Below are 25,573 nucleotides of genomic sequence, written 5' to 3' on the forward strand. Positions count from 1 at the left end.
TGAGGGTCAGTGGTGAGTGGTGAGGGTGAGTGAGGGTGAGTGAGTGTTGAGGGTGAGTGGCGGTGGCGAGGGTGAGTGTTGAGTGTGAGTGGTGAGGTTGTGTGGTGGTGGTGAGGGTGAGCGTGAGTGTTGAGGGAGAGGGGTGAGTGGTGAGGGTGAGATGTGAGAAAGTGGCGAGGGAGAGTGGTGAGGGAGAGTGGTGAGGGTGAGTAGTTGTGGTGAGGGTGAGTAGTGAGGATGAGTGGTGAGGGTGAGTGGTGAGGGGGAGTGTGAGTGATGGTGAGTGGTGAGTGTGAGTGGTGAGTGATAATGAGTGGTGAGTGATAGTGAGTGGTAAGGGAGAGTGGTGATGGTGGGGGTGAGTGAGGGAGAGTGGTGAGGGTGAATGGTGAGCATGAGTGGTGAGGGAGAGGGGTGAGGGGTGAGGGTGAGTGGTGAGCGTGAGTGGTGAGAGTGTGTGGTGAGTGGTGAGGGTGAGTGATGAGTAGTGAGGATCATTCATGAGGGTGATTGGTGAGTGGTCAGCGTGAGTGGTGTGGGGAGTGGTGAGGGTGAGTAGTAAGTGTGAGTCGTGAGGGTGAGTAGTGAGTGGTGAGAGGTGAGTGGTGAGGGTGAGGGTGAGTGATGGTGGTGAGGGTGGGTGGTGAGTGTGAGTGGTGGTGGTGAGAGTGAGTGTTTAGGGTGTGTGGTTGTGAGTGGTGGTGGTGAGGGTGAGTAGTGGTGGTGAGGGTAAGTAGTGAGTGTTGAGGGTGAGTGGTGAGGGTGATTAGTGAGTAGTGAGGGTGAGTGGTGAGCGTGAGTGGTGAGTGGTGAGGAGTGAGGAAGAGTGGTGTGGGTGAGTGGTGAGGGGTGAGTGGTGAGGGTGAGTGATGAGAGAGAGTGGTGAGGGAGAGTGGTGAGGGATAGTGGTGGTGGTGAGGGTGAGGATGGTTGGTGAGGGTGAGGAGAGTTGGTGAGTGGTGAGGGTGAGCGGTGAAGGAGAGTGGTGAGGATGAGTAGTGGTGGTGAGGGTGAATATTGAGTGGTGAAGGTGAGTGGTGAGGGTGAGTGGTGAGCGTGAGTGGTGAGTGGTGAGGAGTGAGGAAGAGTGGTGAGAGTGAGTTGTGAGTGGTGAGGGTGTGTGGTGAGCGTGAGTGGTGAGTGGTGAGAGTTAGGGGTGAGTGGTGAGTGGTGAGGGTGAGTGGTAATGGTGAGGGTGAGTGGTGAGGGTCAGTGGTGAGAGGTGAGTGGTGAGGGTGAGTCGTGAGGGTGAGTGGTGAGGGGTCTGTGGTGAGTGTGAGTGTTGAGGGGTCTGTGGTGATTGATCAGTGGTAAGGTGGTGAGTGGTGAAAGTGAGGGTGAGCGGTGAGAGTGAGTGGTGAGGGTGAGTAGTGAGCGGTGAGAGTGAGTGGTGAGGGTGAGTGGTGAGTGGTGAAAGTGAGTGGTGAGGGTGAGCGGTGAGAGTGAGTGGTGAGGGTGAGTGGTGAGCGGTGAGAGTGAGTGGTGAGGGTGAGTGGTGAGTGGTGAAAGTGAGTGGTGAGGGTGAGTGGTGAGAGTGAGTGGTGAGGGTCAGTGGTGAGTGGTGAGGGTGAGTGAGGGTGAGTGAGTGTTGAGGGTGAGTGGTGGTGGCGAGGGTGAGTGTTGAGTGTGAGTGGTGTGGTTTTGTGGTGGTGGTGAGGGTGAGCGTGAGTGTTGAGGGTGAGGGGTGAGTGGTGAGGGTGAGATGTGAGAAAGTGGGGATGGAGAGTGGTGAGGGAGAGTGGTGCGCGTGAGTAGTTGTGGTGAGGGTGAGTAGTGAGGATGAGTGGTGAGGGTGAGTGGTGAGGGGGAGTGTGAGTGATGGTGAGTGGTGAGTGTGAGTGGTGAGTGATAGTGAGTGGTGAGTGATAGTGAGTGGTAAGGGAGAGTGGTGATGGTGGGGGTGAGTGAGGGAGAGTGGTGAGTGTGAGTGGTGAGCGTGAGTGGTGAGGGAGAGGGGTGAGTGGTGAGGGTGAGTGGTGAGGAAGAGGGGTGAGGGGTGAGGGTGAGTGGTGAGCGTGAGTGGTGAGAGTGTGTGGTGAGTGGTGAGGGTGAGTGATGAGTAGTGAGGATCATTGGTGAGTGGTCAGCGTGAGTGGTGAGGGGAGTGGTGAGGGTGAGTGGTAAGTGTGAGTCGTGAGGGTGAGTGGTGAGAGGTGAGTGGTGAGGGTGAGTGATGGTGGTGAGGGTGGGTGGTGATGTTGAGTGGTGGTGGTGAGGGTGAGTGTTTAGGGTGTGTGGTTGTGAGTGGTGGTGGTGAGGGTGAGTGTTGATGGTGAGTGGTGAGGGAGAGTGTTGAGGGTGAGTGGTGAGGGTGAGTGGTGAGCGTGAATGGTGAAGGAGAGGGTTGAGTGGTGAGGGTGAGTGATGAGAGAGTGTGGTGAGGGAGAGTGGTGAGGGATAGTGGTGGTGGTGAGGGTGAGGATGGTTGGTGAGGGTGAGGAGGGTTGGTGAGGGTGATTGGTGAGCGTGAGTGGTGAGGGGTGAGTGGTGAGGGTGAGTGGTGAGGCCTGATGGTGAGTGGTGAGCGGTGAGTGGTGAGGGTGAGTGGTGAGTAGTGAGGATGTTTGGTGAGGGTGAGTGGTGAGCGTTAGTGGTGAGGGAGAGGGGTGAGTGTGAGTGGTGAGGGGTTTGTGGTGAGTGTGAGTGGTGAGTGTGAGTATGAGTGGTGAGGGGTCTGTGGTGAGTTTGAGTGGTGAGGGTGAGCGATTGGTGAGGGTGAGTGAGTGGTGAGTGTGAGTGGTGAGGGTCAGTGGTGAGAGGTGAGTGGTGAGGGTGAGTGGTGAGGGTGAGTGGTGAGGGGTATATGGTGAGTGTGAGTGTTGAGGGGTCTGTGGTGATTGATCAGTGGTGAGGTGGTGAGTGGTGAGAGTGAGGGTGAGCGGTGAGAGTAAGTGGTGAGTTTGAGTGGTGAGCGGTGAGAGTGAGTGATGAGGGTGAGTGGTGAGTGGTGAAAGTGAGTGGTGAGGGTGAGTGGTGAGAGTGAGTGGTGAGGGTCAGTGGTGAGTGGTGAGGGTGAGTGAGGGTGAGTGAGTGTTGAGGGTGAGTGGTGGTGGCGAGGGTGAGTGTTGAGTGTGAGTGGTGAGGTTGTGTGGTGGTGGTGAGGGTGAGGGTGAGCGTGAGTGTTGAGGGAGAAGGGTGAGTGGTGAGGGTGAGTTGTGAGAAAGTGTTGAGGGAGAGTGGTGAGGGAGAGTGGTGAGGGTGAGTAGTTGTTGTGAGGGTGAGTAGTGAGGATGAGTGGTGAGGGTGAGTGGTGAGGGGGAGTGTGAGTGATGGTGAGTGGTGAGTGTGAGTGGTGAGTGATAGTGAGTGGTGAGTGATAGTGAGTGGTAAGGGAGAGTGGTGATGGTGGGAGTGAGTGAGGGAGAGTGGTGAGGGTGAGTGGTGAGCGTGAGTGGTGAGGGAGAGGGGTGAGTGGTGAGGGTGAGTGGTGAGGAAGAGGGGTGAGGGTGAGTGGTGAGCGTGAGTGGTGAGAGTGTGTGGTGAGTGGTGAGGGTGAGTGATGAGTAGTGAGGATCATTGGTGAGTGGTCAGCGTGAGTGGTGAGGGGAGTGGTGAGGGTGAGTGGTAAGTGTGAGTCGTGAGGGTGAGTGGTGAGAGGTGAGTGGTGAGGGTGAGTGATGGTGGTGAGGGTGGGTGGTGATGTTGAGTGGTGGTGGTGAGGGTGAGTGTTTAGGGTGTGTGGTTGTGAGTGGTGGTGGTGGTGAGGGTGAGTGTTGATGGTGAGTGGTGAGGGTGAGTGTTGAGGGTGAGTGGTGAGGGTGAGTGGTGAGCGTGAATGGTGAAGGAGAGGGTTGAGTGGTGAGGGTGAGTGATGAGAGAGTGTGGTGAGGGAGAGTGGTGAGGGATAGTGGTGGTGGTGAGGGTGAGGATGGTTGGTGAGGGTGAGGAGGGTTGGTGAGGGTGAGTGGTGAGCGTGAGTGGTGAGGGGTGAGTGGTGAGGGTGAGTGGTGAGGCCTGAGGGTGAGTGGTGAGCGGTGAGTGGTGAGGGTGAGTGGTGAGTAGTGAAGATGTTTGGTGAGGGTGAGTGGTGAGCGTTAGTGGTGAGGGAGAGGGGTGAGTGTGAGTGGTGAGGGGTTTGTGGTGAGTGTGAGTGGTGAGTGTGAGTATGAGTGGTGAGGGGTCTGTGGTGAGTTTGAGTGGTGAGGGTGAGCGAGTGGTGAGGGTGAGTGAGTGGTGAGTGTGAGTGGTGAGGGTCAGTGGTGAGAGGTGAGTGGTGAGGGTGAGTGGTGAGGGTGAGTGTTGAGGGGTATGTGGTGAGTGTGAGTGTTGAGGGGTCTGTGGTGATTGATCAGTGGTGAGGTGGTGAGTGGTGAGAGTGAGGGTGAGCGGTGAGAGTAAGTGGTAAGTTTGAGTGGTGAGCGGTGAGAGTGAGTGATGAGGGTGAGTGGTGAGTGGTGAAAGTGAGTGGTGAGAGTGAGTGGTGAGAGTGAGTGGTGAGGGTCAGTGGTGAGTGGTGAGGGTGATTGAGGGTGAGTGAGTGTTGAGGGTGAGCGAGTGGTGAGGGTGAGTGAGTGGTGAGTGTGAGTGGTGAGGGTCAGTGGTGAGAGGTGAGTGGTGAGGGTGAGTGGTGAGGGTGAGTGTTGAGGGGTATGTGGTGAGCGTGAGTGTTGAGGGAGAAGGGTGAGTGGTGAGGGTGAGTTGTGAGAAAGTGGTGAGGGAGAGTGGTGAGGGTGAGTAGTTGTTGTGAGGGTGAGTAGTGAGGATGAGTGGTGAGGGTGAGTGGTGAGGGGGAGTGTGAGTGATGGTGAGTGGTGAGTGTGAGTGGTGAGTGATAGTGAGTGGTGAGTTATAGTGAGTGGTAAGGGAGAGTGGTGATGGTGAGGGTGAGTGAGGGAGAGTGGTGAGGGTGAGTGGTGAGCGTGAGTGGTGAGGGAGAGGGGTGAGTGGTGAGGGTGAGTGGTGAGGAAGAGGGGTGGGTGGTGAGGGTGAGTTGTGAGCGTGAGTGGTGAGAGTGTGTGGTGAGTGGTGAGGGTGAGTGATGAGAAGTGAGGATCATTGGTGAGGGTGAGTGGTGAGCGTGAGTGGTGAGGGAGAGGAGTGAGTGGTAATGGTGAGTGGTGAGAGAGAGGGGTCAGTGGTGAGTGGTGAGGGTGATTGAGGGTGAGTGAGTGTTGAGGGTGAGTGGTGGTGGCGAGGGTGAGTGTTGAGTGTGAGTGGTGAGGTTGTGTGGTGGTGGTGAGGGTGAGCGTGAGTGTTGAGGGAGAAGGGTGAGTGGTGAGGGTGAGTTGTGAGAAAGTGGTGAGGGAGAGTGGTGAGGGTGAGTAGTTGTTGTGAGGGTGAGTAGTGAGGATGAGTGGTGAGGGTGAGTGGTGAGGGGGAGTGTGAGTGATGGTGAGTGGTGAGTGTGAGTGGTGAGTGATAGTGAGTGGTGAGTTATAGTGAGTGGTAAGGGAGAGTGGTGATGGTGAGGGTGAGTGAGGGAGAGTGGTGAGGGTGAGTGGTGAGCGTGAGTGGTGAGGGAGAGGGGTGAGTGGTGAGGGTGAGTGGTGAGGAAGAGGGGTGGGTGGTGAGGGTGAGTTGTGAGCGTGAGTGGTGAGAGTGTGTGGTGAGTGGTGAGGGTGAGTGATGAGAAGTGAGGATCATTGGTGAGGGTGAGTGGTGAGCGTGAGTGGTGAGGGAGAGGAGTGAGTGGTAATGGTGAGTGGTGAGAGAGAGGGGTCAGTGGTGAGTGGTGAGGGTGATTGAGGGTGAGTGAGTGTTGAGGGTGAGTGGTGGTGGCGAGGGTGAGTGTTGAGTGTGAGTGGTGAGGTTGTGTGGTGGTGGTGAGGGTGAGCGTGAGTGTTGAGGGAGAAGGGTGAGTGGTGAGGGTGAGTTGTGAGAAAGTGGTGAGGGAGAGTGGTGAGGGTGAGTAGTTGTTGTGAGGGTGAGTAGTGAGGATGAGTGGTGAGGGTGAGTGGTGAGGGGGAGTGTGAGTGATGGTGAGTGGTGAGTGTGAGTGGTGAGTGATAGTGAGTGGTGAGTTATAGTGAGTGGTAAGGGAGAGTGGTGATGGTGAGGGTGAGTGAGGGAGAGTGGTGAGGGTGAGTGGTGAGCGTGAGTGGTGAGGGAGAGGGGTGAGTGGTGAGGGTGAGTGGTGAGGAAGAGGGGTGGGTGGTGAGGGTGAGTTGTGAGCGTGAGTGGTGAGAGTGTGTGGTGAGTGGTGAGGGTGAGTGATGAGAAGTGAGGATCATTGGTGAGGGTGAGTGGTGAGCGTGAGTGGTGAGGGAGAGGAGTGAGTGGTAATGGTGAGTGGTGAGAGAGAGGGGTAAGTGGTGAGGGTGAGTGGTGAGCGTGAGTGTGAGTGGTGAGTGAGTGGTGAGGGTAAGTGGTGAATGGTGAGGTGGTGAGTGTGAGTGGTGAGTGTGAGTGGTGGTGGTGAGTGTGAGTGGTGAGAGTGAGTGGTGAGAGTGACAAACAGAGCATATGATGCCCTAGAATACCCCATTATTCTGTGGCAAGGGCAAGATGGGTACCACGTCCAGATTCCTCAAATTATAAAAGCAACTGGACAGAGTCATCCTCAAAAAACTGTCTCCTCTAAGGACTTCTATTCCTTCATGATCATGGACAGGAAAGGCGGAAACCACATATTGAGGTGCGCCAACCTCTTTCACCAGTATGTTGTTGACGAGTATGCCAAAATTGAGAGTGAGCGCCTTCTTTACATTCAACTCAATCAAACACGCCTGCGTGTAGAACAGTATGTTCATCTCAGGGACGCTATCAATGCCGACGGAGATGCAAACGTTCAGAATGTGGGGAGATTAGTTATCTTGCCTTCATCCTTCACAGGTGGCCCATAATACATGCACGAGAGGACTCAAGATGCCATGACCTATATCAGGCAATATGGCAGGCCCGATCTCTTTATCACCTTCACTTGCAATCCAAAATGGAAGGAGATCCAGGTTGAGCTTTATCAAAACCAAAAGCCAACAGAGAGACATGACATCATTGCAAGGGTGTTTAAACTCAAAGTAGATGAACTCATGAGGCTCATTACTACAAAGGAAGGCGGCGTCTTTGGGAAGACAAGATGTAACTTGCACACAATTGAGTGGCAAAAACGTGGTCTTCCTCATGCTCACATATTGCTATGGATGAGGGAAAAAATTCATGCAAATGACATTGACTCATTCATCTGTGCTGAGCTACCTGACCCGAATCAAGACCCTGCCCTATTTGATGTGGTCTGCAAGCAAATGGTCCATGGCCCATGTGGGGAGTTCAATCCAAAATCGCCATGTATGCAAGACCGCAAGTGTACCCAGAAGTATCCAATAAACTTCTTGAAAGAAACTCAGGCAGGGCATTATGGCTATCCTCTATATCGTCGCAGAAATATAGAAGATGGTGGATTTGAAACAACGCTCAGACCTGGCACTAACTCTGAAATGAAGGTTGACAACCAGTGGATCGTTCCCTACTGCCCTCTTCTCTGCAAGATATTTGAGGCCAACATTATTGTGGAATTCTGCAATTCTGTGAAAGCCATTAAATATGTTTGCAAATACATAAACAAAGGGTCTGACAGCCGTGTTTGCCTTACAAAAAGAGGGGCAAAGTGTGGATGAAGTTCAGCTTTTTGTCAAAGGAAGATACATCAGCACCAATGAGGCCATTTGGAGAATTCTTGGCTTCCCCATCCATGAGCGTTCACCCACAGTGGTCCATTTGGCAGATCACCTCGAAAATGGTCAACGCATCTACGAACAGGCCCAGGCTCCACAAGATACAACCCTGATGGCGTTTTTTGTGTTGTGCTAAAGTGACCCATTTGCTGCCAACCTGCTCTACCATAAAGTTCCCTCCTACTATGCGTGGACTGCTCAAAATAAATGGAAGCGACGTGCTGGTGACGGTGAAACTGATGCCTTGGGAAGAGTTTACACAGTTCATCCCAGCAATCAGGAGTGCCACTTTTTGCGAATGCTTCTCCATGTTGTGAAAGGGCCAAAATCTTTCCAAGACCTCAAAACAGTGGAAGGAGTTGTTTGTGAAACATACAGGGAAGCTTGCAATCTTCGTGGAATTCTTGAGGATGATCAGCATCTTGATAAAGCTATGACAGAAACTTCTGTTAGTCAGTCCCCTTCTCAACTCAGATTGCTCTTCTGCATAATTCTTCAAGTTTGCAGCCCATCTAACCCCATGGGACTCTGGGAAAAATACAAAGAGGGCATGAGTGAGGACATCCTCCACAGAGCTCAACAAGAAAATCCCAACCTCGAGGTGACCTTTTCTGATGTCATCTTTAACCAGGCCCTCATCCTCCTTGAAGACAAACTTCGCTCCATTGGTGGAAAAGACCTCATCTCTTTCGGACTACCAACACCCTCCAGGGACAACCTGCATGCCCTTGCCCAAGAGATCGTACGTGAAATATCCTATGATGGTTTAGAGCTTCTTAAATTTATTGAGGAGAATGAACCAAAGCTGATGGATGCACAAAGAGAAGCCTACAGGAAAATCTTGGAAGACATTGAGTCTAAAAATGGAGGCATGTTTTTCCTTGATGCACCTGGCGGTACTGGGAAGACCTTTGTTCTCAACCTGCTCCTGGCTAAGGTTCGCCAGAGGCAGAGAATTGCTCTGGCTGTAGCATCGTCAGGGATTGCATCGACTTTGCTTACTGGAGGATGAACTGCCCATTCCACATTCAAGCTTCCATTAGATCTATCCTGACAATAAAACCCCGTTTGCAATATTTCAAAGGGGACTGCCCTTGCACAAGTCCTGGTTAATTGTGAATTAATAGTGTGGGATGAATGCACCATGTCCCACAAGGGAGCATTTGAGGCTGTCAACACAACTTTGCAGGACCTCCGCAACAATTCCAGGATTATGGGTGGTGTAACTTTTCTCATGGCTGGTGACTTCCGACATACCTTACCTGTAGTACTTCGAGGGACCAAAGCTGATGAGTTAAATGCCTGCATCAAGTCTTCATTCCTCTGGAGGCACGTAATGAAACTGAGACTAACTACAAACATGCGTGTATATATCCATGGAGACCAAGAGGCAGGAAACTTTGCTGAAGCTCTCCTTGATATTGGAAATGGCAGAATTCTTGCTGACGGCACAGATGGACTTATCACCATGTCTAAAGGCATCCTTTCCACTTCGGAAGAGGAACTGGAGGAATAAGTGTACCCAAACATGCAACAGCACTTTCAAGATGTTGTCTGGCTAGAGGAGAGGGCCATTTTGGCTCCAAAAAATGATGCCGTTCACAGAATAAATTCCATGTTGTTGTAGAAATTATCTGGAGAGAGCAAGTCCTACCAATCTATTGACACAGTGTTGGACCATGATCAAATTGTCCACTATCCAGTTGAATTATTGAATTCTCTGCAGCTAAATTTCGATTTAAAGCTTTCGTGACTGCAGGGATTCATCTTCTTGGTTCTTTCGTTAAAGTCACATAGAAGGGAAGTAATAAAATAATAAAAATAAAACATAATAAAATAATTCTCACGACGTTTCGACCACAACGCCAAGCAGCCGTCCTCAGGTGAAACCAGGTCTGTCGAGGCGACAGCGTCTGAATGAAACAGCACACGTGCTTGGAGCATATATATATAAGCTGGGTTGGAAGGGGGGGAAAGGGGGCGCCTTAACAAAATAATTTGCATATCAAGAGGAATTTAGCATATTTATGGGAAATGCAGGTATTTGATTAGTGCTACTTTGCCCGTGCATTATGCAGGATTAGCAGCATCACAGGGAGGTGATAGGGGTAGCATTAATAAAGGGAAGAAGTGTTAATAGTATGTAGCTGCAGTAACTAAAACCACCACGCAAACAACTAAAGTATAAACTACATAGTATCATCATTATACTAAATATACTCTACAATAAGCTGAGTTACTAACAGTAAGTAATACATTACAATTCTACGTCGTAAAAAATATAATATGCTTCCATCTAAACTTTATTCTCTTACATCACACGTGTCTACACCGTACTATATACTGCTGTAGACAAACCCAACATTAAATTATATACTGTATTGCTATAAACCACCCTATACCTCAGGCATGTCCAAAGTCCGGCCCGCGGGCCAATCACGGCCCGCAGTCAGATTTCATACGGCCCGCAGCTTCCATTGTAATATTACACTATGTATTATTCTACCCACCCTAATGTATATCAACCAAAAACATCATTTCTGCTTCAACCGCATTAATTGATAAGACCAAACAGTTCTCGTTGAAACCTTCTGCAGCCAGGCCACCAAGATTATACGGCTTACCAAAGATACATAAAGAAGATACACCTCTTCGTCCCATTGTCTCTACTATCAACTCCCCCACATACAAACTGGCTCGTTTTTTGTCTGAAATCCTACGGCCTTTCACTGGAAAAACCACCTCTGCGGTACTAAACTCTACCGACCTGGTATCGACAATCAAGGGGATTTCCCTGTCCCCAGACGACCTGCTTGTCAGTTTTGATGTGGTTTCCTTATTCACCAAAGTTCCTGTACCTGACACCATCGCAATCATTGAAGACTTGGTTCACCAAGGACTGAATACTGGGGTACCCCCCCTGGTGATACACTGCTTAACCAATACATACTTCACCTGAAATGGAACTTTCTACAAGCAAACTGAGGGCACCCCAATGACCACCGCAGCCTGATGGCGGCGCGTATACATGCAGCGGCTCCTCTCTCTCCCATCAGATCGGTGTTTTTATGTTTTTTGTGTTATCCATCTACGTGCATTTGTTCGTCATCATCACGTCGATTAAACGTAAGGCGCACATACTCTCGCGAATTTATGCTCGCCATCGGCAGAACCACACTCATGGATATAAACCCAGCAGACGCGGAAGAGCTACGCGACTGCGGTCTGCTCCAGAGGCCTGCTCTACCACCGACCCCTACTACTGCAACCAGCCTACAGTGGAAGCGCCACAGGCGGTGTATGAGGAAGCAGAAGAGGGGAAAGCGCGGAGGTATCGAGGCTAGGCGAGCGGCTAGCCCTCACCGGCCGGCTATCCCTACCATCACACTGGCCAACGTACGCTCGCTGGAAAACAAACTGGACTATATCCGCCTTCTTCGTACAACTTCCAGGACTGTGAGTGAGTGCTGTGTCCTTGTGTTTGTGGAGACATGGCTTAACGACAGCGTCCCGGACCATGCCATTCAGCTAGCCGGGCTAACATGTTACCGGGCGGACAGAGCGCTCGTCGAGGGGGGGAAGACTCGCGGCGGGGGACTCTGTGTTTACATCACCGATGCCTGGTGCCACGACGCTGTTGTGGTCTGCCAACACTGCTCATCATCGGTGGAGTTTATGGTAATTAAATGCCGGCCATTCTACCTGCCGAGGGAATTTAGTGCCATATTGCTGGTGGCACTATACATCCTCCCTGGCTCCGAAAACAACAGGAACGAGGCACTGTATGAACTCCATCAGCACATCGGTGACCAGCAGACAGCCCACCCAGATGCCTTCCTCATTCTGGCTGGGGATTTCAACCATGCTAACCCTAAGATCGTGTTTCCACAACTCCAGGAACACATCAACTTTCCCACACGAGGAAACAATATCCTGGACAATGTCTACACTACACACAAAGGTGCCTACAAAGCCCGTCCCCTCCCCCACCTTGGGGCCTCAGATCACACCACTGTTCTGCTAACGTCAGCGTACAGGCCGCTGGTTAAAGTCACCAAACCAGTTATAAAGCGGATATGTGTGTGGCCTGAGGGGTCTTCAGAGGAACTCCAGGACTGCTTCTCCACCACCGACTGGAACATGTTCAAAAAGGCAGCCACCTACAACAACACCGTAGACCTCCAGGAGTACACGGAGACCGTCACTTCCTACATGAGGAAGTGCATGGAGGATGTCACGGTTACCAGAACCATCTCCATTCGGGCCAACCAGAAGCCATGGCTGACAGGGGAAGTCCACAGGCTCCTGAGGGCTCGGAACGCCGCCTTCAAAGCTGGCGAGGAGATGGGCCTGAAGACAGCCAGGGCCAACCTGTCGCGAGGCATCAGATTGGCCAAGAGGCAGTACTCCAGGAGGATCGCCGACCGCTTCAATGACAGCAGAGACACCAGGAACCTGTGGCGAGGGATGCAGACCATCACGGACTATAAACCCTTTCCGCAGACCTGTGACAGCTCCACCTCTCTGCTGAACCAGCTGAAGGACTTCTTCGCTCGCTTTGAGGCAGACAACAGCACCCCAGCACAGAAGACTCCACCACCTCCCGGTGATCAGGTGCTGACGCTATCCCCAGATAGCGTGAGGAGATCCCTCAGAAGGACGAACCCAAGCAAAGCCCAGGGCCCTGACAACATTCCGGGTCGTGTCCTGAGAGACTGTGCGGAGGAGCTCACAGATGTCTTCACCGACATCTTTAACACCTCGCTGAGACAGGTTGTTGTACCCACGTGCCTCAAAGCTACCACCATCATCCCGGTCCCGAAGAAGTCATCTCCCTCCTGCCACAATGACTACCGCCCGGTCGCACTCACTCCCATCCTTATGAAGTGCTTCGAGCGGCTAGTCCTACAACACATCAAGTCTGTCCTTCCCCCCGCCCTGGACCCTTTCCAGTTTGCGTATCGGTCTAACCGCTCAACCGATGACGCCATCTCCGCTACCCTCCACTCAGCTCTCACCCATCTGGAGACTAAATACTCCTACGTCAGAATGCTGTTCATCGACTTTAGCTCAGCATTCAACACAATCATTCCCCAGCAGCTCATCCACAAACTAGACCACCTGGGGCTCAACACCTCCCTGTGCAACTGGCTATTGGACTTCCTGATAGGGAGACCACAGGCAGTTCGAGTTGGCAGCAACACCTCCAGCACCATCACACTGAACACAGGGGTCCCCCAAGGATGTGTGCTGAGTCCCCTCCTCTTCACTTTGCTGACCCACGACTGCACACCATCATTCAGCTCCAACCTCTTCATTAAGTTTGCGGATGACACAACTGTGGTGGGTGCCATCAAAAACGGTGATGAGACAAACTACAGGAGTGAGGTGAGCAGGCTGGCCACGTGGTGCAAGGACAACAATCTCCACCTGAATGTTGAGAAGACGAAGGAGATTGTCGTGGACTTCAGGAGAGTGCACACCCAGCATACTCCGCTAACCATCAACGGTGCTGCAGTGGAGAGGGTGAGATGCACCAAGTTCCTGGGTGTGCACATCTCTGAAGACCTGTCGTGGAGTCACAACACTGCATCACTGGCCAAAAAAGCCCAACAGCGCCTGTATTTTCTCCGCAAACTGAGAAGAGCAGGAGCCCCTCCCCCCATCATGCACACCTTCTACAGAGGCACCGTTGAGAGCATCTTGACGAGCTGCATCACCGTGTGGTACGGCACCTGCACCGTGTCCTGCCGCAAGACTCTGCAGCGCATAGTGAGAGCAGCTGAGAGGATCATTGGTGTCTCTCTCCCCCCTCTTCTGGACATTTATAACACCCGCATCACCAGCAAAGCAATCAAGATCGCAGGTGATCCCACCCACCCATCTCACAGCCTCTTCAGTCTGCTGCCGTCAGGGAGGAGACTGCGGAGTCTTCCAGCCAGGACCAGCAGGCTCAAAGACAGTTTCTTTCACCAGGCTGTCAGAAGACTCAACTCCCTCCCTGCTCTACCATCACTCCCCCCCTCTGCCCACCCACCCCCCTTTGCCCCCTGACCCCATCCCCCACACACACATTCACTCGTACATCCTGATCTCTGGACTGCACATTGCACTACATCGCACTACCACACTGGTTTAAATATCTTATTTCTTTAAATACTTTATTTAAATAATATTTTACATTTAAAAAATTCTTGACTGTTGTTTATTTTAAGTTAATTACATTTTTGATTATTTATCTTGTGTTGATCGCCGATTGTTTATTGTTTATTTATGTCTGTTAATTGTGATTAATTTTTTAATTGCTTGGTTGCACCGTGGGACCAAGAGAGAGGACTGTAATTTCATCTGTGTTGTATGTCATGCATGTAACACACTTGACAATAAAGTGACTTTAAGACTTTAAAATCTCCGGTTGTAGCCAACATTTTCATGGAGAAATTTGAGACTGACGCCATCAAGACTGCCACTGTACGCCCGACCTTATGGAAGAGGTACGTAGATGACACTTTTGTCATCTGCTCTAGACCAATTTCTCGACCACATCAATTCCATACACCCAGCCATCAGATTCACCATGGAAGTCGAAAAAGATGGCAAGCTACCCTTTTTGGATGTCCTAATTAAAAGGAGACCTGATGGTTCAATGAGCTACTCTGTCTACAGGAAAGCCACCCATACGGATTCTTACCTAAAACCGGATTCCCACCACCATCCATCCCAGAAGAATTCCCTCATCAAGACTCTATACCATAGAGCCCAATGCATATCCGACCAGGAACACATTGCCAGTGAACTCAAACACGTACGCCAAGCTCTTAAGGCTAATGGTTACTCCGACTACACAATCCGCAAAGCCATCACTCCAACCATCAAGAAGGATCCCGTTGAGGAGCCTTTCAAGACCATCACCTTACCCTACATTGCTGGGGTCACAAAAAAGATCTCCAAAATCCTGATAAAACACAAGATCCTGGTCCGATTCAACACAGTACATAAAATCTGTGATCTGGTCCCGTCTGTTAAAGATGTGGTTCCAGACATACAGTACCCTGGCGTCTACAAACTAAGTTGCCTCTGTGGTAGCAGTTACATTGGAGAAACCAAACGACTTGTCTCGGACCGCATCCGTGAACATAAAGCAGACTTGAAACACGGAAGGACAAACACCTCTGCCGTGGCAGATCAATGTTACAATTCAGTGGGCTCACATGATATTGACTTCTCCAAGACAGAGGTTCTCTGCTAGCCATCTGGCTACCATGAGAGATTCGGTCATGAGGCTATCCACATATACAAACACAGAGACAATTTCAACCGAGAAGATGGATTCTGGCTCAGCAATCATTGGAAGGATGTAATAAACAATTTCGGATCTTAACTGATTGTGTTCACGTTTACGGTGACTTTCAGACCGCGTTCCACTCACTGGCATTGTATTCTTCGCAGGGAATGAATTCTTTGCTCCGCTGCATTGACATATTTTGTTGCTTCCTCTTAGTATCTTTCACACGACGGTCAATGGTATAGTGTATAATAACAAATAGTTTAAAAAATGTAAATGCTTAATACAATGTACAAAGTAAAATAAAGTATCGTAATTGTATAGTGAATATACAGCAGTGTGATATACATTAGGGTGGGTAGAATAATACATATTGTAATATTACAATGGATAAGGTGGTTTATAGCAATACAGTATATAATTTAATGTTTGGGTTTGTCTATGGCAATATATAGTACGGTGTAGACTCGTGTGATGTAAGAGAATAAAGTTTAGATGGAAGCATATTATATTTTTTACGACGTAGAATTGTGATGTATTACTTACTGTTAGTAACTTAGCTTATTGTAGAGTATATTTAGTATAATGATGATACTATGTAGTATATACTTTAGTTGTTAACGTGGTGGTTTTAGTTACTGCAGCTACATACTATTAACACTTCTTCCCTTTATTAATGCTACCCCTATCCCCTCCCTGTGATGCTGCTAATCCTGCATCATGCACGGGCAAAGTAGCACTAATCACATACCTGCATTTCCCATATCCCCTCCCTTTGATGTTGCTAATCCTGCATAATGCACGGACACAAGTAGTACTAATCACATACCTGCATTTCCCATAAATATGCTAAATTCCTCTTGATATGCAAATTCTTTTGTCAAGGCGCCCCCTTTCCCCCCCCCCTTCCAACCCAGCTTATATATATGCTCCAAGCACGTGTGCTGTTTCATTCAGACGCTGTCGCCTCGACAGACCTGGTTTCACCTGAGGACGGCTGCTTGCGTTGTGGCCGAAACGTCGTGAGAATTATTTTATTGTTTTATTTTTGTTATTTTATTACTTCCCTTCTACGTGACTTTACCGAAAGAACCAAGAAGATGGATTCTCTGCCGCTCCCGGGTGTACCACCACACAACTTGCTACTAAAAATTGGGGCACCTCTCTTGCTATTGAGAAACTTGGACCCACATAGACTATGCAATGGCACAAGGTTAATTGTTAAAGAATTACATTGTAATGTTATCAAAGCTACAAACATTACAGGCAATTCTAAAGATGAGGACGTCTTTATCCCTCGCATACCTATAATCCCAAATGACACAGTCTTTGAATTTAAGAGGCTTCAATTCCCCATCCAGCTCAGCTTTGCCATGTCCATTAACAAGGCGCAAGGACAATCTTTAAAAGTGGTAGGACTGAATTTGGCAACTCAGTGCTTTTTTTCATGGCCAACTTTATGTTGGATGCTCTCGTGTAGGCAGTGAAAAATATTTACATTACTTTGCACCAGCAGGCAGGACCAGAAATATTGTTTACAAAGAAACTCTTTGATAGGGGGGTGTTGGTCAGCAAAAAATGGCAGTTTTACCTGTCGGCGATCTTGCAGTCAGCGGTTGTTTGCGGCACCGCCCGTGCGCTGATGTTCTTTCGCCTCGGATCTTACCTGCCCTACTTTTCTTCTCCCCATTTCCCCCTTTTTTCCTATTACAAGTTATATAGTCTGTGTTTTTTGTAGTGCCTTACTATAGTACAAATAAATACGTGTTTTTCTAGCATTGACCATCTACTTATGACTCATTGGATTCGATAAAAGACAAAGGCATGTACATGTTATGTAGTAGTACAGAGTTAGCCTGATAACTTTAATCTAAATTGTTGTATGGTTATTGGTTCTTTACCCTTCTATCTGGCAACAAAACTGACACCTTTTTACAAGGAGTCATGTTTGCATAGACCGCAATACCTGCAGTCATAATACAAACAAAAGAACATAACTCTGATAATGTGCACTGTCCTTGAAGTTGATTGGTCCACACCCGAGACAGCTTTCCTTAGAGCCTAGTCTCATATGGGTTGGACCAGATGACGCCAAAAGGCGCACAACTCAAGGACAATGCACCATCAGAGTATGAGAGCTCGGGGCAAGCATCTACACTATGGGAACCTCATTTGCCAGTAAAAATATGATAATTGGTTCTTTACCCTTTTATCTGGCAACAAAACTGACACCTTTTTACAAGGAGTCATGTTTGCATAGACCGCAATACCTGCAGTCATAATACAAACAAAAGAACATAACTCTGATAATGTGCACTGTCCTTGAAGTTGATTGGTCCACACCCGAGACAGCTTTCCTTAGAGCCTAGTCTCATATGGGTTGGACCAGATGACGCCAAAAGGCGCACAACTCAAGGACAATGCACCATCAGAGTATGAGAGCTCGGGGCAAGCATCTACACTATGGGAACCTCATTTGCCAGTAAAAATATGATAATTGGTTCTTTACCCTTCTAAAACATGACTCCTTGTAAAAAGGTGTCAGTTTTGTTGCCAGATAGAAGGGTAAAGAACCAATTCTCATATTTTTACTGGCAAATGAGGTTCCCATAGTGTAGATGCTTGCCCCGAGCTCTCATACTCTGATGGTGCATTGTCCTTGAGTTGTGCGCCTTTTGGCGTCATCTGGTCCAACCCATATGAGACTAGGCTCTAAGGAAAGCTGTCTCGGGTGTGGACCAATCAACTTCAAGGACAGTGCACATTATCAGAGTTATGTTCTTTTGTTTGTATTATGACTGCAGGTATTGCGGTCTATGCAAACATGACTCCTTGTAAAAAGGTGTCAGTTTTGTTGCCAGATAGAAGGGTAAAGAACCAATTATCATATTTTTACTGGCAAATGAGGTTCCCATAGTGTTGTATGGTTGTTATTGTTAGACTTGCATCCCACTGGAATTTTTGCGCACAGCGTTGATATACGGTGTTTTTAAGGAAGATTTTGCTGTTTTTTCCTGGATGTTTCTGTCACGCATCGTCACTTTAAGATGTTCTTTGTTCATGTTTTTGTTTGTTGCGGTTGCACCTGAGTCAAGAGCCGTATAAAAGGCACTAAATAAATGTTACCTACAATTAAATACATGTTTCGGTTTGTCTTCTTGCGTATGGCACTTTTGGAGAGCTAAATGTCAATGTTCAGGTCTGCTGGCAATGAAAGGGCTTCAGGAGAGAGCTTATGCAAGTCCTGTTATTCCTCCATTGAAGAGACGGAGACCGCACTGGCTTATTATGTGGTCCATCATTTGGGTTCACAGTTCCATTGATTATGTAGTGTTATAGTTTTTATTCTCATAAACACCTTAAATTCATACAGAAATACTTTTTACGTACATTAAACTTTTTTGTGTCTGTGTGTGTATATGTAAGGTTTTTAAGACAAGTTTTGAAAGATATTTTTAACCCGGGCAACGCCGGGTACTCACCGCTAGTACCAAAATAAATAGAGATCCCACCAACCGCCAAGCCACGAAAACCAACAATATCATTGCTAATTCGACTTCTCTAATTGAACTGACCAAGCAGCAGGTTTTATGGCCTTCCAAAAATCCACAAAGAAGGTGTACCCCACTCCGTCCTATCGTCTCCACCACCAACTCACCCACCTACAAACTGGCCCGATTTCTGTCTGAGACCCTGCTCCCTTTCACGGGCAAGACCATCTCAGCTGTACTTAACTCATCTTACTTGGTTTCTCTAATCAAGGACATCTCACTGTCTCCAGATGATTTGCTTGTCAGTTTCGATATAGTCTCCCTTCTCACCAAGGTACCTGTACCTGACACCATTGCAATCATTGAAGACTTGGTCCAACAGGGACTGAATCCAAATGTACTAACTTTGGTAAGGCACTGCCTTACCAACACTTACTTCACCTGGAATGGCAAATTCTACATACAATATGAGGGTACCCCAATGGGTTCTCCCTTATCGCCAGTGGTAGCGAATGTTTTCATGGATTAATTTGAGACAGATGCCATCCAGACATCCACTCTACGTCCTTCCTTGTGGAAGAGATACGTAGATGACATGTTCGCCATCTGGCCACGTGACCTGCCAGCACTGAATCAATTTCTCAACCACATAAATTCCATGCACCCATCTATCAAATTCACCATGGAAGTGGAAAATGATGGTAAACTACCATTCCTGGATGTTTTGATTGAGAAGAGACCTGATGGCTCGTTGGGACACTGTCTACAGGAAGGCCACCCACACGGATGCCTATCTAAAGCCTGACTCCCAACACCATGCGGCACAGAAGAATTCCCTAATCACTAGCCAGTGAGCTGGAGCACGTACACCAAGCCCTCAGGATGAATAGATATTCTGACCATACAATCCACAAAGCTGTTTCCCAGCCATCGGGAGACAACCATCTGAGGATCCAATCAAAACCATCACTTTGCCATACATAGTAGGGGTTCTAGATTTGAAGCTTTCGTGACTGTAAGGATGCATACTCTTAGGTTTTTTCGGTAAAATCACATAGGTAAAAAATAAAATTAAAATTAATAAAAATAATAATAGAAATAAAATAAAATAATAAATCACGATGTTTTGGAGGCAACACAAGCTTCCCGTCTTCAGGTGGAACAGTCACAGCACGATTGCTGTATCAAGTAGAGAGAAATCCCAAGAGACCCGACTGTGTATATATACTGGTTGAGGGGGGGGGGGGGAGGAGCCAGGTTAGGCCCCTGGAGTGGAGTTTTTATGTTAAGGTTGTGAAGTACCGGTGAAGACGCTGGACACCCAGGTTGAGGCACACGTATATTTATTTTCAGCTTATCGGTACAGGACAACACTAGAGGGGGTAGCGGCCCCCTCACCCGGATAACTGGGGATACCCCCTAGCTAATCTCACCTATCCCCAAGTCCTCCTCTAACGAGCTAGGGGAGGCTAACTGGCCCGACACTGGTGAGTCGGGCTACGGTCTCCGGAGTCCCAGGGTCTAACCCTGGTTCACGGAACCACGCCTCTGGCTCGCTCCTCTGCAGCCCTGACAAGGGCGGCGTCGAGGGGAGTCCAGGGCTCTAGCTAGAGGATCTTCACTCTTCCTCCTTTGTTCCCAGACTGAGCCCCGAGCTCTCTTTGTCCTCCCCCTTTATACCCCCCATCAGGATCACAACCCCCCAGGCTGCCTGATGCGGACGTCGCTGCGGGCACCCCCCCCGTGTACTCCCGTAACTCCGCCCACTGTGTTTGTTACCCATTGGATCGTATGCACTTACAGCCCTCCCGTAACAGCCCTACAGTTGGTACGGCTGTGGCTACAGCTGGGACTGAGCCTTTGTTATGTAGACTGGTTAAGCGTAGAGGAACCAGGGTGGGCCGCGAGAGAGGAGTTGTTATATGGTTGGTGCGGCTACGGTTGCTGCTGCTGCTGGGACCGAGCATTTGTTAAGTAGATTTTTCTAAGATGAAGGTACTCTGCAAACCCACCGGCTATCATCAGAGATTTGTTCATGAAGCAATCCAGATATATAAACACAGACACAACTTCAACCGAAAAGATGAGTACAAACTGAGCAATCATTGGAAGGACGTTATTAACCAAGTAAAGTCTTAACTGACTGTGATGTTTCCATCCTACCTGCCTATGCTGCTATTTCCGACTCTCTCTGTCTTTCTCTCTCTCTCTGTGTCTCCCTCTCATCATGTGTACCTCTTGCTCTTCGGTTTTTTTTTGTTCCTGTTGCCCGGCTCTCTGACATTGACATGCTATTCTTCTCATTGGCATGCCTCCGTTGGCTGGGCGATCTCACATTGACATGCTAATCTCTCACATTTACATATACTTACAAATTCCTTCTCTAGCTCCGCCCACTTACCCTTGGGTTGGCCCACCAAAATCTTCTTATATATAAAAGTCTCCGCGCGCTCGCGCTTGCGGGGGATTTGGCTCTCGGACGGTGGGGTTTAAGACCGAAATAATTTGCCAGCCGGCACGCCCTAAGCCCCGTGGTTGGAATAGGGTATTCCGTTTTCCAGTCCGAAAACTTTAAAGTAATTTAATTAACACATTTGTGCCGTTTCTATTATTAATTATTTACTTATTGCACGACGTCGACCGTACCAAGTGACTCCAATTGCGTGGGGGGGGGGCTACCAAGTGATGCGTGTTGCCTCCAAGCTTACGGGAGACATTTTATTTTACGCGTTTAACATCGAATAAATATCCACATCACGCTGCCGATTTCTCTTAACAGTGTGATGTCGTCTTCCCCCCCCCCCCACCACAATGCGTGCAGTTACTGCTGTAATGTAGTAACTCGGCGGGAGACGACTTCACGGGTAACACACTCTTTATTTTACCAAACTCGTTCACAGGTGACTAACACCTACTTTGTATCTCGGGTGACAAACACCCACTTAGTATCGCGGGTGACAAACACCCACTTAGTATCTTGGGTGACAAACACCCACTTAGTATCTCGGGTGACAAACACCCACTTAGCTACCCTGGCGACTAACGCCCACTGAGCTACTCGGGTGACCAACACCCACTTAGCTACTCGGCGACTAACGCCCACTGAGCTACTCGGGTGACCAACACCCACTTAGCTACTCGGCGACTAACGCCCCTGAGCTACTCGGGTGACCAACACCCACTTAGCTACCCTGGCGACTAACGCCCACTGAGCTACTCGGGACACTCCCTGCCCGGGGTATCCGTCTTGACTGTGGGTCCCCAGCCCGACCCACGTGGGCGTCGGACCCCGGGTCCCACAGTCTCGCCTCCGAGCCACACAGGGCCCCGGTCCCTACAAGGACGGCGGGACTAGGGGTCTCGGGGCACTAGGTCTTCAGCTCCGTCTTCTGGTCTTCAACTGGGTAACTCTCCCCGAGTGCTCTCGCGCGTCCCCCTTTATACCCCACCTGCGGACGTCGCTGCGAGCACCCATCCTATTCGACCAATCACTGGGCGCTGGCTACGATCCTGTTTTCCCACATCTCAGCGTGCCTCAGCACCCACGCCGCGCCGCCCCGTCATCTGTCACTCCCGGCGCGCGCGTCCACACCACGCCCACAACGCGTGCCCAACCCCGCACCTCGCGCCGCCCCGTGATCCATCACTGTCACAGTCGGCGCACGTCAACACCACCACTACACTGCTATAAAGCCCTTACATATTAATTTAATATTATCACAACGCTTACATGCTATTATTCTGCCTCGGGCGGGGGGATGGTGGGGGGGCGGGGGTAGCGGCCCAGCTCGCAGCCTGGCAACGTCTCACCTCCTCCGGCTTGCCAATCTAGGCGAGGCCGCGGGCTCTGCACGGGACAACGCGTCACCACGCCAATGTAAAGTACAATTTTATTGAATTTTTTGCTAACAACTCAGGTTTATTGTTTACTATTATTAAACAACTAAGTTTACAAATATTACAATGATAATGTTTGTGTGCAGAAACTACATGTGTGTCCCTAAAGTCGATGCCTGTGTGTGTGAGTCCATATGTCTTTGTGTGCATCTAAGTTGATGGGTTTCAATGTGTGTGGGTCCATGTCTGTGTGTGAGTCCATGTGTGTGTCTGTCTTTTTCAAACGGACAACGCCCCATTTGTGTGTGTGTACGTAAAGGTGTTTGTGTGTGTGTGTCAGTCCATTTGTGTGCGTATCAGTCGCTGTGTGTGTGTTAGTCCACATGTGTGTGTAAGTCCATGCGTGTGTGTTTCACTCGATGTGTGTGTGTCTAAGTGAATGCGTGTGTGTGTGAGTCGATGTGTGTGTATGGCTCCATCTGAGTGTGTAAGTCAATGTGCGTTTGTGTGTCTATGTGTGTCAGTCAATGTGTGTGTGTTAATCTACATGTGTGTATCTAAAGTAGATGTCTGTGTGTCACAGTCCATATGTGTATATGTGTGTAGGGCTATGTGTGTGTCAGTCTATGTATGTGTTAGTTCGTGTGTGTGTCTTAGTCCATATGTGTGTGTGTAAGTACATATATGTGTTTACGTCAATGTGTGTTTGAGTCTACGTATTGCTGTGTGTGAGTCGGTGTGTGTGTGTGTACGTCCATATATGTGTGTGTAACTCCATGTGTGTATATCTCAAGTAGATGTCTATGTGTGACAGCCCACATCTGTATGTACGGCAATGTGTGTGTCACTCTATGTATGTGTGTGAGTTGCTGTATGTGTGTACGTCGATTTATGTGTGTGTATCTAAAGTGCATGTCTATGCGTGTATGAGTCCAAATGTGCGTGTGTGTGTAAGTCCATGTGTTTGTGTGTGTGAGTCGATATGTCTGTGTGTCTCAGTCCATGGGCGTCTGTGTTAGTCGCTTTGTGTGCATGCCTCCATGTCAGTCAGTGTAAGTCCATTTCTTCGTGTGTCTGTAGGTCCATGTGTGCGTGTAAGTGAATGTATGTGCTTTAGTGACCTGCTCAAGGCATGTGATACCATCAGTAGACCTGGCCTCGGGGTTGTTTGTCATGCTTTTGGAGTCCCTCAAACTTTGCTCACGATCCTTAAGGACCTTCATGATGGTGAGCGGCCTGGCATCAAACTACGTGGCCGTCAGTCAGAGCCATTCCCTCTACACCTTGGGGTGTGACAGAGATGTCTTCTGGCTCCACATTATTTTACATATCTTTTAACCACGTACTTTGTGAAGCCTTCAATGGCTGTACCATATGGCACAGATACAATGGGAGGCTGATCGGTGCCCGTGTGCGGTCAAGGGATGCCTCCCTATTGCTCAACCATGTTATGTATGCCGATGCTCTGGTGTTTGCTGCTCACTGCTGCTGAACCTGGAGCTTGCCACTAAGAGATGGGGCCTTACCATCAGCCCCACCAAAACTAAGCACCTGCCTGGGTATTTTGTACCATAGAACAATCCACCCCCACAACTCACAATCGGTGATGGGGCAGTTGTGGAGAGATTGCCGAGATTCCCATATCTGGCCAGTGTGCTCATGACCGGCTCGGGTTTAACAGCAGAGGTCTCACTCCAAATCAGTCGAGCGCCATTATCTTTTCATCAGCTGCATAACGCTGTGTGGAAGCTACCTGGCCTCTCACTCCGCATGAAGCTCCAGGTCTTCTCGGCCACGGTAATTCCCTCCCTTCTCTATGCTTGCGAAATGTGCACCCCCCTAATGGAACATCTTCGCCGGTTTGCAACATTTAGGCTGGCCTTTTAACGATCCATCCTGGGTTTAACCATATATGTGTGTGTCTGCGTCTAAGTCGATGTGTTTCGATGTGTGTGGGTCAATGTCTGTGTGTTAGTCCATGTGTGTGTCTGCCTTTTTCGCCCGAGCAACGCCGGGTACTAACCGCTAGTCCTATATAAACTCCTGTTGCAGCAGCTCTTTCTCCCATGTCAGCAGTCCTCCCGCTGTGTTTGTTCCACACCTGATAACGGTTGCTTGTATTGCGATGGAAACGTCGTGATCTATTATTATTTTCTACATACGTGACTTTACCGAAAGAACCAGAGAATGGATTTCTGCAGTCACGAAAGCTTCAAATCAAGATTGATTATATGTTGTCTAAGGGTATGTATGTGTGATTATTTGTGTGTCATTATTATGTTGTGCAATTTATTAATGGCTCTCTCGTTGTCTCAGGGTATGCATCACCAATCGTGATAATATCAATGATTCTGGCTTCAACATTGATGATTCTCGCTTCAATGTATGATACTCGCTTCAACATTAATGATTCTCGCTTTAATAGTTACGTGTGAAATTACGTCAGGTCTTCGGGATTCAGATCTCACCGCAGGATACAGTTCGTCATTATGACAATGACGAACGAATTTAGGAAAGAAGCACATGGAAACCTGTTTTTAATCTAAGCAACTTTGATCTCAACTTAACCTAACATCCAACAACTCTTATCATCAGAATTCCAACAGTACCCATGCAAATATACGTACTCCTCAATCCATGCTGGATGGCCATGAAAGCATCACTGGTCATATTTGGCCATCCATTGAGTACGTACGCATGGAGGGGGGAGGGGGGCTTAACCAAAATGCGTACGCTTGCATATGGGGGGTCTACTGACAATGTGCGTACGCATAGGACATGGGGAAACGAAACAACACATTGCTGATCGCATTCGCGAGCACAAATCGGATTTGAAACATGGCAGGACGAATTATTCTACTGTAGCTGACCACTGTTATAATTCTGCTGGTTCTCATGACATTGTGTTCTCCGATACCAAGGTACTCTGCAGGCCTCCTGGATACCACCAGAGATGTGTCCACGAAGCCATACAGATATACAAACATAGACATAACTTTAACCGAGAGGATGGATTAAAATTGAGCAATCATTGGAAAGATGTAATTAACCAAGTCAAACTTTAGCTACCGTGCAGTTTACTGATAGACAGCCAGTTTATATTTATTGTCATGTCCATATCCATTTTCACAGTATGTTGCCTGTGATGCCGCAGCCCCGAAGCCGCTCTGCGGGCGCCCCACCTACGATCTCACCACCACCAAGCGACGGAGCCGACGCTGCTTCCCCCTCACCACCCCCCACATAAACACACACTCACCCCCCCCCCCCACACATAGAGCCCTGAGGGGAGATCACCTGGCCGACAGGTTTTCACCCAGAAGCCCTCTTATGGGAATAATCTTCACGGT

The 25,573-nt window shown here is 49.1% G+C and overlaps 1 protein-coding gene across 1 annotated transcript in view; it reads left to right on the plus strand.

Moving 5' to 3' along the window:
- Positions 1 to 25,573, plus strand: part of LOC144953377 (interferon-induced very large GTPase 1-like) — a 176,292-nt gene that overhangs the window by 119,645 nt on the left and 31,074 nt on the right. Inside the window, exon 2 of the mRNA XM_078883940.1 lies at positions 11,614 to 13,382. Within this exon, the coding sequence (XP_078740066.1) occupies positions 11,614 to 13,382 (1,769 nt within the window). The remainder of the gene's footprint in view (positions 1 to 11,613; positions 13,383 to 25,573) is intronic.

This window comes from Lampetra fluviatilis, chromosome 75 (assembly GCF_964198595.1).
Source record: "Lampetra fluviatilis chromosome 75, kcLamFluv1.1, whole genome shotgun sequence".
NCBI classification, from domain to species: Eukaryota; Metazoa; Chordata; class Hyperoartia; order Petromyzontiformes; family Petromyzontidae; genus Lampetra; species Lampetra fluviatilis.